The 14111-nt window shown below is 58.1% G+C and overlaps 1 protein-coding gene across 3 annotated transcripts in view; it reads right to left on the reverse strand.

The window, feature by feature from the left end:
- Nucleotides 1-1522: 1522 nt before the first annotated feature.
- The window catches only part of AATK (apoptosis associated tyrosine kinase), a 58747-nt gene continuing 46158 nt past the window's right edge, over nucleotides 1523-14111 (reverse strand). For all 3 annotated transcript variants that reach the window (XM_038372190.2, XM_043496355.1, XM_043496356.1), the window contains 4 exons: nucleotides 10375-13855; nucleotides 9906-10059; nucleotides 9201-9437; nucleotides 1523-8285 (listed from right to left, as the gene is read on the reverse strand). In XM_038372190.2, coding sequence (XP_038228118.1) covers nucleotides 8257-8285; nucleotides 9201-9437; nucleotides 9906-10059; nucleotides 10375-13855 — 3901 coding nt within the window. In that variant the 3' untranslated portion in view covers nucleotides 1523-8256. The remainder of the gene's footprint in view (nucleotides 8286-9200; nucleotides 9438-9905; nucleotides 10060-10374; nucleotides 13856-14111) is intronic.

The raw sequence follows: 14111 nt of genomic DNA on the forward strand, positions 1-14111 counted from the left end.
GTCCTCTCTGGGCCTGGTCCCTTCACCCAGTCCTTGCTCACTTGGTCATTTTCCTGCTCCATGAGTGAAGTTCTGCCAAGCTGCAGCCCTGCAGATGCAGTAACTGGCTCATGTGGCCCAGGGCCAGATAAAGGCATAAGCAATATTGTCCCCGGTTTAGGGCTACAACTGCTAGACGCCTAGGATGAGCCCAGCGTCTTGTCCGTGAGCACTGAAAATGTAAAGGAGTGGCGCTGATGCTTGCCTGAGTGTGCAGGCAGCCTGAACCAATAGCTGCCAGAGATGTGAGCTGTCCACTCCAGCTTAACTCTGCCACCCCCTGGAGACAGCTCCAGCTGTGGTGTGCCTGAGGCCCCTTATTGCCTTAATTCCTCCCTGTGTGGACTAAAGACTCAGAACCGCTGCACAAATGGGCCCTGAGTGAACTTGAATCTGGCCTCCCAGAAACCATGGAGCCAAGGAGCTTGGCGCAGCTACAGGGCTCTGCTGGGACAAGCCCCATCCTAACGGTGCTGGGCGTGAGTCTTTTGTCCTGGAGCTTTCCATATGGTGCCCACCATCACGCTGTGCCTTCCTGTGGTGTGAGCGAGAGGGTTTGTACCCAGCATCCGGCACTGTAGTCACTGGCCCACAGGCTTGGAGAGGCAGGGCGTAAGGAGGGAGCCTAGCCAAATCGTGATGTCATTACACAGGACTGGTCACTGCTCCCCTCCCAACAGTGCGAGTGCACTGGATCCCGTGCACATGGGTGAACCCACGTGCCAGGGAGGGCTGTTCCCAATGGTGGTTCATCACAGCAGTGCCTGGCCTACTCCCAGCACTTGTTCAAACCCTCCCAGAAGAGCTGTCTCACCTGGAGGAGCCTGCTTAGCCTGAGCGCTTTGAACTTGGGCAGCCAAGCTTTGCTTCCCAACCAGCATGGCCCGGTAGAGGTGCTGTGCCACCGCTCTGGCTGCTTCCCTGTGCTTTCTAGTCAGGATGCATGATGTACCCTGAAATTACTATTTTTTGAAAAGTAATTTATGAACAATAAACCCCACAAATCCTTGGCCTTAGTGCATGACTTTTCTTTTCCGTGTGAAATTGGTGTCTCTCTTGCAGCTGGTAAGGAGCAGGGCTTCAGGGGCTGTAGTTCCCCTCCTTCAGGCGCATCTGTTCATTGCCAGGGTCACAGCACATTAGCAGCAGCTGGAGGATGCAGCAAACCCCCTTCTGCAAGCTCTGCTCTACTTCAAAGCAAGGAGGATTTTTTTTGGTTCTAGTGTTAATGAGCAAAATTGCTTCCTTACCAGCATGCTTTGAAAATGTTACTTAACTCTAGAGCTGGGGCTCTGCCAAATCCCCTCCAACTCCCACAGGGGAGGCCAGGCCAGGTTGCAGACAATTTGGGTTAGAAAATGTAATGCCTCCTCCCAGCCCAGCTCCCCTAAGCCATGTTAATAAGCACAAGTGGCTCTGCTCCAAGACGGCTGCCCTAGCCCCCAGCCCGCCCAGGGGAATGATGGGAGGAGCAGTCTGGTTCTGCTATTTTAAAAACTTTATTATTGGCCCAATGATATTTGACACACATGCTGGGAGCTGTATGGAAATCAGCACTGATAAAAAATACAGCAATTATGACCCGTATTGATAAAATATACAATGTAATAGCCTTTTGATTTAAAAAAATAAATAAATAAATAGCCAAGATGCAGCTCTGGCCTCATGCTGCCCTAGAGAGGCAGATACTTTTGACTCTATAGACCAAACCCTGGAGGTCTGCCCCAAGCTTTCCCCATAGCCGGAAGGAAGGAACGAAGGGGAGATGAAAAGGGATTAAACGTTCCTGCTCCCAGCACAGTTACTAGCTAACCTCCCACCACCTGCCCTGGGGGCACCTTTCAGGCCTAGAAAGCCATTGTTGTTTTGCTCTACAGAGCAGGGTCGTGGCTAACACCTACCGTAGTGCAAAACTTACCTCATGCTGAAAGAAACCCTCCTGTGCCCAGCCTGGCCGGGGCAGAGAGCATGGGAGGCTGGTTACTGTGGGAGGAGTAACACTGCTTCTTCCAAGCTCCCCTGCGGCTGGTCTTTGTGGCCCCTGTCCTGGGCCATGGGGCTCCCTCACCCCAAACCAGCTGCTTCAACACATCCCCCATTGCTTTGCCTCACACAGCTCCCACTGGCTGTGAGCTGTGTTGTAGGTCTTGAGAGTACAGGGGCCATGGCTTTTAAAAAAAAACAAAAAACCTCCCAGGTGGTGGGAAGGGGCCACTAATTCAAAATATTTACTCCTCCAAGGGAAGCGAAGCAGCAGGCAGTTTGCAGCTAAAGCAGCTCCCTGGTCTAGGCAATAACTAGCCAGCTGTGGTTGCACCTGAAGGGCCTAGCCAGGATCACATGGCAGGAGGGAATTTTAGCTCATCTTCAGTTTGCCTCTACTCTGTGCTAGCAGGGAGGAGATGTGTGCACATGGGAAGCAAGGCACCATGCTCGCCCCACCCCACCCGGGGCACCGTGGAGGAAGGTGAGTGTGAGAAGGCGGCAACTGCTCACACACACAGGAGGTCAGTGCTCCAGGTGCAGCCTTGAGCAGGTGAGCAAACAAGTGAACCAGGAAAGAAGTTTTAAAAAAGGGTTAAATTACAAATGCCTCATGGAGTAGACTCAGGATTAAAGCCCCAAAGAGTCATGCTGCAGCCAGGGGAGGACAGGCACGCTAGGCCCAAGACCCAGCTCCCTGCTTGTCTGCAATGGTAGGATGAGCTGGTGCCAAGACACTGGGCTGAGTCAGCTTCAGCTGGGGCAGCAGAAGATGCCTTGGCCCATCACCCTGGCGAGGAGGCGAGGCCGTGTTAATTAAATACCACACCAAGCTGATGGTGCAAGGAAGCACCTGCTTAGTGCTCATCCTTGCTTTAATCCACACACCTCCCCGCCGTGCTCAGTCTTTGGAGCCACCTTAGCTGCTCCAGCCCTGATGAATATTTAAGAGCAGCACAAGGCAAGACCATGTGCTGAAATAAAGGGGCCTCAGGCAAAGCTAAATCCTGATGTGTCTTTTCACTGTCATTCCGCCTATGTCTTCCCACATGCAAGGCAGCCAGTGGCTCTTGCACCAATTCGTGCCCACATGGGGCACTGAAGGGCGGTAAGCTGCTTGAATGGCAAAGGGCTGCTGGCACTGGAGTCAATATTGCTAGACAATAAATGCAGCTGCTAACTCAGGGCTAGGCTGCTGGTGCTCCAGCCAGGGGTTTCTGACCATCATGGGGCAGGGAATAAGTCAAGGGCCAGGAGCAACCCAGCTGCTCAGGGCTTTGAGGCTGCAATTAGCTCTAGAATTCACTGAACATGTCCAGAGGTGACCGTTTATTTCCACTTTCAAATGGCCTTTGACAAGGTCCTACACAAGAGGCTGCTAAAGACGCTTGGGGGCAGGGTCCTGATGTGTGAGCAGCAAAGTGTTGTCATGGCCCAAAACCTGGCTCGGCACCTGCCCGCATAGACCAGGCGTGCTTGGCTTCTTTGCATCACTGCACAAGGCTAAGAGCAGGGGGCCTCTCGGCAACATCCTAAGGCCTGTGATGTTTAATAAGCTGGCAAGGGGGTGGGTGTGAGCAGGGAGGTAGCAAACTATGCAGCTGACGGGAAGTTATTTAGTCAGGATAGGACAGGAGCGGGAGGAACGTGAGCGAGCGTGAGCCCAACACAAACCAGGGGAACACGCTAACAAATGCAATGAACTGGAATGCGCATGGGAAGAAAAAAAATGAAATGCCTTGTGCAGGTTGCTGGGTGGCAGAGTAACTGGATCAACTGAGCCTGCAGCGCCGGGCATCGGCGTCCACAGCACAAGTGCCAGCGCTGCTCCATGCGCAGCTGCAGTCAGGCGCTAACACACTGGTGGGCTGCATAAGGCCTAGGCTACGGCAGCAGGGATGATACTCTAATGCAGCGGTTATTAACTATGGGTCGCAATCCCATTTTAATGGGGTCGCCAGGGCTGGCATTGGACTTGCTGGGGCTCGGGGCTGAAGTCAAAGGCCGAGCCCCAACGCCCAGGGCTGAAGCCCTCAAGCTTTGCCCCCGTACCACTCCCCCCGCCCCGGGTGGCAGGGCTCGAGCTTCAGTTCCCTCTTCCCAGTGTCGTGTAGTAATTTTTGTTGTCAGTGGGGTGCGGGGGCGTCACGGTGCAGGACGTTTGAGAACTCCTGCTCTAATCGAAGTCACTGGGGTGGCTCCATCTGGAGCCTGTGGACTGTGCTAGTTACACTCCCAGCCAAAGGATACTGCAGACCATGGCGGGGGGAAGGAGCTAGAGGAGGGCAAGGAGAATGAGGCAGGGCCGGGAGCGGTCTCAGCAGACGCGCAGTGCAATTTGGGCCCTTCCTTAGCATGAAGACAAATAAGAGGGGGCCAATGCTAAGTTTCTACAATACTGAAGGGTCTAGCGACGTGAGGGTTGGAGCAAGGGCCCATTCCTTGGTGGAGAAGTCAAGCACGCTAACAGGAAATATTTTCTGCACACAGTGTGAGTAGCCGGTGGCCCTGGGAAGTTGGGCAGCCCACAAACGTACCAGTCAAGAAAGGCTTGGGCATGGCTAGGGAGCCAGACAAGCCAGCGTTGTCATTTATGCTGCCAGAAATGTTGGCAGGGATCTGACATCAGCAGCTTCAGGGCTGAAGCTGCTCTCTAGTTTTGAGAGCCCCAACGTGGGGGCAGAGTAGCCAACAGCTGTTGCTCCAGGGTTCTTACACCTTCCTCTCAGACAGCTGGCACTGGCCATGGTCAACGTCAGAACACAGGGCTCAAGTCCCGCACCCATGGAGGTTGCACCAAGCTCAGGCTGGGGACAGAGAGCACCGCTTCTTGCTCCAAGCCCTGGCTGTTTGCTCAGCTGCCTCCCATCACTCCAGCCCCAGGGCCAGCAAAGCACTCGGCCTCGCATCCCTGCAGTGTAGACCAATCTGTCATGCTGCAAAAGCACCAAGGAGCCAGCGGCTCCCTTTGTGCACTGGGACACTGACATTCCCCTGTGGCAGTGACAGGGTGAGCCAGCGAGCACCCAGCACTCTCCATGCAATGCTGCTGGAGACTGTGTCACAGGTTTAAATGGGGTTAGCCTGTTCCTAACGTCTGCAAGTGTTGAGCCAAACCCCCACCAACAGCACTTGGTCTTTCCATAAAAGGGAGGCAGGCAAGTGCGAAGGGCCAGCCTTGGTCTCCAGCAAACAAGGGCAGCTGCCCAGTGGAGCCCCAAATGCTATGGGCAGTGCAGACAACACGTGTTCTGTGGTAAGTGAGCTCCCCCGGGGGGTGCAGGCTGCAAGAGCAACATGGCAAGAATCAAACTGGCTGTCCCTGGCAGTGGAGGACACGTCCCCTGGGACTCTGGGGAGAGGGTGCTGTAGCAGACCATGGAGCAGGGCTTCGCCATCGCTATGGGTGCAGTCACCACTAGTGCAGAGGGATGGTGGCAGGGCCTCTGCCCCATCTGAGCCCCACACAGCGGGGAGTGTGTTCTGTGCAGAGCCGTACCTGCACTCTCCCAGCCAAAGCCAAGGGCCTGGTCTCTGGGCTGGCCCATACAGGGCCCGAAGGAACAGTCACCGGGACAGAGGCTGCACATCCACATGTACGTGCATCCAGCAACCCCAGTGCCCTATGGAACAGGAGGGGCTGGGGCTGCTAGTCCAACCCACGGGCTGGCAGAGGATGCTGGGCTGGTGGGGAGGCTGAGGTGAGCTGCGATCAGGGCGGGGGCAAGGCACAGCATCTTACTTCCCAGTGGCACGTGCAAGCTCCCACCACCCATCCGAACGGTGACTGTGCAAATGGCAGTCCCTGGCATCCCTCACACCAGCGCGAAGCAGGGCCCGGGTCATCAACCTGACATCGCCTGCTCTAGTGGCCACATGAAGCTCCCTGCAGGCAACACTGCAGCGCTGCCTTCCTACACTGGCAAGCCCACTGACCTCGCTGCACAGGGGCCAGGCCATGCAGATAGCCAGGCCAATGCAAGGGGAAACAACCCAGCCAGGAGCAGCGGGAAGCAAGCAGAGCTAGGGACCCGGGGAAGGAGCAGATGGAGGGAGAGATTAAAGTGCTTTTCATGCCCCACAGTCACAATCCAAGAGTGAAATGCACATGGAAGCCAGCGCCATTGCACATGGGGGGGGGGGCGCGAAGCACGGCGCCCGGTTTGCTGCCTCTGCCAAACAAACAGCACTCCCTAGGCACGCAGGATCGAAAACAAAGCAAATTCAAACAGCGATGCCACACACCCCTGCCCTCCCCAGAGACTGCAAGCGGGCAAGGCCAGTGATGGGGGTGGGGGGAGCTGATTTCTCACCTCCGCGTTTGGTCTATAGGCCCAAAAGGAAACAAACCCCTGATTTCGAGGCTGCTCTCTGCTCCATTTAGTCTCTTTTCCTTCGGGAAGTCAGAATTGCACAATTATCCTAAGCCTCGAACAAATAAAAATAAAAAACAACAGAGACCTCGCCCCTCGATAAACTCTTTGGCAACAATAACTTACATCACATTGGAGTTCGTTCAGTCGACAGCAGCTTTGTTCGGTTTTACAAAAATAGTACAGATGGCAGTTCCCCCGCTTAGCTACACACGTGATGCCTCCCAGGAGCATACGGCTACCAGCTCTCCGGACACGCACCACCTGCTGGGATGTCTGGCACAAAACTGCCCCGAAGGCCATGCCCATTGGTGCCAGGCACCGTGCTGCCAGCCCCATTCCCAAGGAGAGCACTGGGCTCCCGCACCCTGGCCTTGCCCTCCACTGCACAGGGTGCGATGCCAAGAGGGCTCCACTTACAGGTGCGATATGAGCAAAACCCTGCTGTGTAGCAATCACAAACAGCTTAGAGTACAGCACTCCCTCAGGGAGGAAACATGGCCAGATAATAATACTTAACAGAGCACTTGCTAGACATTAAGGCTGCCATCACCTCCTGCAAGGCAGGGCAAGCAAGTATTATTATCCCCATTTTCCAGATGGGGAAACTGAGGCAGGGAGGCTCAGTGACTTACCTAAGGCCACAGAGGAGTCAAGGGAGTGCGTCTCCAAGCTGGGAATGCCTGGCTCCCAGCCCAACCCTGTCCTTGGGCCTGTACCATTCTACTCAGCTATAATTCTGGGGCAGGCGGGTGTCAGACCTGGGCTTCAGTGACACTAGAAGAATGGCCGGGACCCACCCAGGGAGGACACAACTGGGAGAAAAGCAGGTGGGGGGACACGCCAGCCTAAAGCAAGGAGGACTGGTCAAACAAACTGTCCTTACTATGCGGCTCCTAGGGGGCTCTTACCAGATGCCCTGCGGGGGAGCCGGAGATCAGAGGCAAGGGGCAAGCGCTGTTAGCAAGAGAATTCTGGAAAAGTAAATCACAGAAAAATAAATGTCAAGAGCTTCCTCTAATCACCAGTGATCAGCCTAGAGCGTGGGTGGCACTCAGGGGGTTTGGACTCCACCCAGGCCTTCTCCCCGGCTTTTCCACAGCTCTTTCCCAAGCCAAGGCACGTGGGCTGCCTGTGCTAGGACCGCGCTGCCACTGCTGTAGCTACGGCTCCTTCCTGACCTCAGCAACAACACCAAGCCCTGCTATAACCTCCCTGGGCCCTCCTGGCCCAACAGCTCCAGGAGCAGGAGGCAGAACAGAGCTCAGAGGAGGGGGCCAGTGAAAGATTACAAACACCCAGCAGGGAGGTGGAAGACCATAACCAAAGACGGGCAGTGCCCTGTGACCAAAAAGCCAAGTGCCAATGCAGCAGAGAGCATGGGCAGAGTGCCCCACCCGTCTGCTGACGTGAAAGCGCAGGAATACCAAGCTCCTTACATGTCGGGCACAGGAACAGGGTGAGTCTGGACTCGTCTCAGGAAGCCAGGGAAGAGGGCGGGCAAGAAGCTACGAGGTGTGAGCTGCTGGGTTGCAAAATGGCCAAGGTGGCAATTCGGTGATGTTAGCAAGGTCACAGCGCTACCCTTTAAATGCTATAATTTATATATGTATATTTATACACGCACACACCCACCCACCCACGCACACGCACAGTCATCACCAACCACCTCGCTGCAGTGCCACCGGGAGCGAGTCCGGCTAGCAGCAAACAAAATCCTTCCGATAAAATCTGCCTAGAAAAATAGAGCAAGGTCCCAGGAGCCCGGGTGCTGTGCCTGGCTCCCGTCCTTCAGCCTCTCTCCTTCGCCCTGAGGCCGACACCGAGACCAGGAGACCTCCACGCAGCCATGTGGGCAGGCTCAGTCTCTGTCACCGTCTTCTCTGCTGCCTGGAACAGAGACAGAACAGGCTGCGGTAGGGATGGCCCGGGGGCCTGGTTCGCAGAACTTTAGGAGCCAGCCTACAGGAATGGACGTCACCTCGACAGAACCAGCCCACCCTAGCTGGTAGGGCTGGCTGCCTACACTGAGTACAACACGGAGGTGTCAAGTCCACCACTCCCAGCCAACAAGGGGCAGGGCTTTGCAGTGGTATGGGGCACCAACATGGCCCAGCCACGTTCATGCCAGGCAGCCTCCCTAGGGGGCTGAGGGCCTGGGGAGGAGAGACTGATGTCACAGGGACAACATTTCAGCTCCAGTTCCCAAGCTCAGCAGAACAGGTCGTTTAGACAAGTAGGAGAGCTGGGCCACCCTGCTACTTGCTGAGCAGCGTGCACCCTGCACAAGGGCCCCACAGGCGCAGTAAGGACTAACAGTACTCGTGAGTTCATCCATCAGCTCACTGAGCCACGCAGCACGGTGGGCACACCATGTCATACATGGGGAAACTGAGGCACGGGGGGAGTGCTGTGACTTACCCAAGGTCACTCAGCAAGTCAGTGACAGAGATGACTGTAGAACTCAGCCAGGAGTCCTGGCTCCCAGTTCTGTGTATTCCCTCCCTAAGCCTGCAGTATGTCTACAGGCGACGAGCTGCCTGATTTGATGTATGGGGCCCCCTAGGGGAGAGGGACTTGCCAGTATGAGAGTTTGAGTGGACCTCAGGAGTTCGTGGCTCCCATTCTGGGTCCAAACCACCCCACTCTGCTTCCTATAACAGATCCCAAGGCAACAAGACATGTCCCGGGCTGCAGGCAGACCCAGCCACGCATGGCACGCTAGCCAAAACAGCTCAAAGAGAAATGGCTCCAAGTCTCATCATCAGCTCCCTACTGGGCTGAGCACCCAGCCCCAGACCTCACCTCCTACGGACTCTATATCCGAGTCAGAGACTTGTGTGATGGAGAACCTGGACACCGGCGCAGCAGACACGGTGAACCGGGAGAACTGGATCGGCAGCACCTGCTTCTGCACTGGGACCAGCGAGGGAAGGCTGGGGACGGCCGAGACTGGCATCACCGGCGTCACCGTCAGTGAGGACATTAACGACGACTTCACGGGCATGAGCGGAAAGTCGTCATCCCACTCGAATCCACTGCCTGGAGAAGACAATGACCACAGTGACACATCAGGGAGCAGCCTATTGCTGCTGTGCCCCATGTGCCCACTCCACAGCCTGCCGGCCCTCGGCCGGGGCCACCGCTCCCGCGCCCGCCGCCCCCCTCAGCCTGCCGGCCCTCTGCCGGGCCTATTGCTACTACCCTGCCCACTGCCCCCCTCAGCCTGCCATCCCTTGGCTGGGCTCATCATTACGGCTGTGCCCACTCCCCCCTCAGCCTGTGGACTCTCAATTCGAGCTCCACCCTTGCACAGTGCTCCCACTGTAGTCCATGTGGATTCGCCTCCAGATTCTCTGGGGCCTTGTGCTAGTGCCACCTGATGCCTGCCATGCCCAGGGGAAGCAGGCTTGGAGGTGGTGGGACAAGGGCCCATGCCCAGAGCCATTGGCAATTATACAGATGCGTCCCTCCCCAGCTCTGGGCGCTCTGCCCACCACAAGCCCTCACTCTCTTCAGAGGCGTTGCCATCCGAGGAGTCATCAGATGCGCTCAGTCTGTCCACCGGGCCTGTGGGGCTGGTGCTGTTGCTCTGTACGGGCTGCGGCGAAGGGGCCGTGACCTCTGGGAACGTCTGATCACTGAGCTCCCGAGTGGGACTTTCCTGGATATTAAAAGACACCTTGGAAAATCACCCCATAAAGACACATGCCTGAGAGCCAGGCAGTGATGGTGCTGCCACCCCAGATATTCCAGTGTGTGCCCTCAGGGACCTGGCACCCACTGACTGGAAAATGGATGGAGGCCCCTTGTCACAAAGGCCTCCCCAGTCTTCCCAGCTCAACTGGGCTGGGATGTGGAGGGAGCTGGGGACAGAGCCCTGGGATGCCCTCCTGGCTGGTGCCAGGCTGGTGCCAGTCTGCTGCCCTCCTGAGCTCACTGTGCGGAAAGGCAGCAAGTAGGCCCCAGGGCTGCTCACCTGGTCAAAGAGGTAGACAGTGACGTCGTCGTAGAAGGACACGGCCTTCTTCTTCCGCTCCAGGTCCTCGCAGAAGGCCTGGGACAGCAGGTTGGGCATCTTGAGCAGGCTGCGCAGGTTGCTGGCACTGTGGCTCTCAGCCACCACAATGGGCACAGCAGCCGGCTCGTCCTCGCTCTCCTCACTCTGCTCCTGGATGTTGTAGCAGCGCAGCTCCTCATCCGACTCGTCGCTGTCCTCGGTGTCCTCCTCCTCATCCTCGGGCTCCTCCCGCCGCTCAGGGCCGGATGGCCGCAGCTCCGCGTGGGCCTGCCGCAGGGAGAGGTCGAGGGACAACTGCTGGCCCTGAACTAGTGACAGCTCTTCTGCCAGGGCCCTGCCAGGACCCTCCTGCGCTTCCCCTTCTGGGGCCACTCGCACCCCTGGCTCCTCTAACGGGTGCTCTGGCCCCTCAGGCTCGGAGCTAGGAGCCACAACCTCACCCAGCAGGCCTGAGAGCCCCTCCTGCATGAGTTCTTCTCCACCAGCTTTGGCCAGGACCAGCAGGACTGAGCCCTCCGGGCTCATTACCACGGGTGACAGGAAGAAGGACTTGCATGGCACAGACCCTGCTGGGATGCTGGGGATGGCAGGGCACTCGTCCCAGGTCGTATCTCTGGAGCAGTCTGAGTCTGGTCTGTGACCTGCAGCTGTCTCCTCAGCCCTGGTGGCACCTTCTGGCTCCAGCTCTGGCTCTGGGTGGGCAGCCTGGTCACTCCCTTCCCTGGGGCTCACCCCTTCACCTGCCATTGAGAAGCCTACACCAGAAGCTTCAGTCCCCATGGTGCAAGCAGCTCTCTGAGGGCTGTCAGGGGTGTGGCGGGGCTGGGGTGGCTCCTCCCCATCATTGTTTTGGCTCAAGGCTCTTCCCAGGTCTTGTTCATCCAGTTGCGAGCACCCCGCCTCCCTGACCTGTGCTTCAGACCCATCGCTGTCCTCATCTTCTTTGAGGTACCTCTCGGCGTCGGTGTCATAGTCTGAGAAGTAGGCTGAGTCGCGGTACGGGTTCTTCTCGCTCAGGCCGTGAAGCTCAGCGCTGAAGGATGAGGAGAGGTGCATCTCTGAGGCCACAACATCCCCTTCACCCGCCACCAGGCCTACGGGCGACTTCCCCAGGTGGGTGAAAGTCTCTGGCTCCCTGGGCTCATGCGGCTCCTTTAGGATAAACTCCGGGGACTCATAGTTCTCGGTATCATAGCCGCTGTCCAGGGCCTTGGGCTGGCTAGAGGGGATGTAGCTGATGGGGCTGAAGACTTCGCAAGAGCTGGCTGTGGATGGGATGTCAAGGGATTCCAGGGAGTCCGGCGTCCCCACCTGCTTCTGGAGAGACTTGAAGGATGGGATCACATCCCCTCGTTCCACGTAGTCTCCGGAGAAGTCAGTGAAAACACCAGACGTGAGCTCCATCGTATCTTCGTCGCTACAGTCATCCATGTCAGGGAAGCTGGTGCTGGAGAAGGTCTTGTCTGGGGTCCGGTCCAGGTCACTTGTGATGCTCTTCCCACTCTCCACTGCAATGTCTCCGGGCACTTGGCCAGCTGCCTCAGAAGCCTCTGAAGGGATCTGGGTGCAGTCTGCACAAGGGTTGCCCTCTGTGTGGGCATACGGGACAGCCCACTCCCCAGGACTTAGCAGAAGGGCTGCCCCCTCAGCTGGCATGGTGGTGCTCTCAGATAGCTGGCAAGCTGCCCCTTTCTCGGCGTGTTCCATATCAACAGGCCCTGGTGGATCCATACCCCTTGGCTGTGGCATTTGGGCATGGTGATTCCCCTCCCCTCTCTCGGCTTGTCTTGATGCTGTGCTGGCATCATCCAGGCATGTCTGGGCTGCAGCTCTGGCCGAGGAGTCTGTAGGGAGCGCTGCACTGGAGACATGTCGTGAACCGGAAACGCCAGCCAGCGCTGTGTCTTCCAAAAGGTCGAAAGCGGATGAGTCATGGCTCTCCCAGTCTCCCAGGCCGTGTGGGGAGGAAGAGGAGGAAGAGGAGGAGTCCTCTTTGTTGCTCGGGGTCCTGCGCTGCCCAGGATCCAAGCAGAAGCTATGGTTCTCGGTGAGGGGCTGGTCCTGCAGCGCTAGCTGCAAGTCCTTGACCAACGAGCTCCTCCTCTCCTGCAAGGCATCCCTGAGCTGGGCCTCGTCAGTTGGCACCGAGTCCAGGGGCTCGGCCATGAGTCCCCGGAAGGTGATCATGTGGCGGTAACACCAGCTGTCGTTGGCAGGGGGCTCACAGGGCGGAGGGGGGCAGTTGCTGCTGTTGTTGTTGGCCGAGCTGTTGGACGTCCAGTGCTGCCTCTGCACCTCTGCGTTCACATCCTCCGGGACCAGCCCGCTCACGTGCTCTCTGCTCCCGCACTGGGGGCTGCCGCACGGGCTCTCCTCACCCAGCTCCAGGGTGATGCAGTCCAGCCTGGAGCCCTGAGTCCTGCTGGCCACCTTCTGCCCCACACACTCCAGCAGCCTCCCTGCCAAGGGGGCTGGGTGGGGCTCCTCATAACCCGGGGGGCCGTAGGCACGGTTCACTGATGGGGAGATGCCCAGAGGGTCCTGAAAGATGTTCCGGAAGCTGGGGACCTGCCACTCCTTGCTGCCAGCCTCCAAGGGCTCCTCCTCCAGGAGGTAGTGGTCGGCGCCATTGCCTGGGGATGGCTGGTAGTATGAGGGCTCCTTGCTGTGGCATTGGTAGGGGTAATAATCGGGATGCTCCCAAGAGCCCTCGCTGGGCGGGGCGGGGCCCAGCAGGGGTTCCATGGTCAGGGAGCCAGTGGGGCTGTTATCTGAGTCATATGTGCCACTGTCCTGGCCCCGCTTGGCTTGCCAGTGGGACCCCTTGGCCGGGGAGCCGTACTCACAGTTGGGGCTATAGGAGCACATGGCATAGTCCAGCTCGGTGCGACCCTCTGAGGGTCCTTCAATGCGGATGTAGTACTCACTGCTGAGCGAGGGGCTGTGGGCGCCCAGGATGGGCACCACGCTGGGTGCGTGCAGGCTCGGGCAGCCCTGCTGCTTGCACTCGTAGCAGGACGGCGAGACGCCAAGACTCAGCCGCCCCATGGAGCTGGTGGGGTAGTACAAGTCCTGGTACTGGACGGCACCGCTCGGGCTCAGGGCCCCCGCAGGCACCTGGAAGCACTCAGCCTTGCTGGGCTCCCACTTGTACTCAAAGTTGAGGCCCTGGCTGGTCTCCATGACAGTCAGGACGTCGTCCCCGTCCGAGTGGAAGCCTTCGGCAGAGAACTGCTCCAGCAGCGGGAAGGAGGAGACCTCAGTGCCGCGGCGGCTGCTGCTGGAGCTGCTGTTGGGCTTCATGGAGTTCCAGCGCCTCTCGAACTCCTCCTCTGCCTCGGTTGCTCCCTTGGCACACAAGTAGGAGAGCAGCAGGTGCACCTCTTCCGCGGTCGGTCTCTGCTCAGGCTGCAGCCAGCAGAACTGCATCACCTCATACCTGCGACACAGAAGGACACTGGCGTCCGTCCCTGCACAGCGCCCCCGCCTGCCTGCGGCCGCTCCAGCAGGAGCCTATGGCTCCACGCTCCCCAGCCCTCCTCTCCCTGCCAGCCCCAGCTGGAAGGCGACCTTCCACCAGCCGGTGAGAGGGTGGCTGGGCACGGGCACACTCCCCCCCTTCGCCTGCACACAGCGCCGTCACGCGCATTCTGACTCACTGCTCAGCAGGACTGTCCCCGCTCGGCAGCTGGCAC

The sequence above is a fragment of the Dermochelys coriacea genome, chromosome 14 (genome assembly GCF_009764565.3).
Source record: "Dermochelys coriacea isolate rDerCor1 chromosome 14, rDerCor1.pri.v4, whole genome shotgun sequence".
NCBI classification, from domain to species: Eukaryota; Metazoa; Chordata; order Testudines; family Dermochelyidae; genus Dermochelys; species Dermochelys coriacea.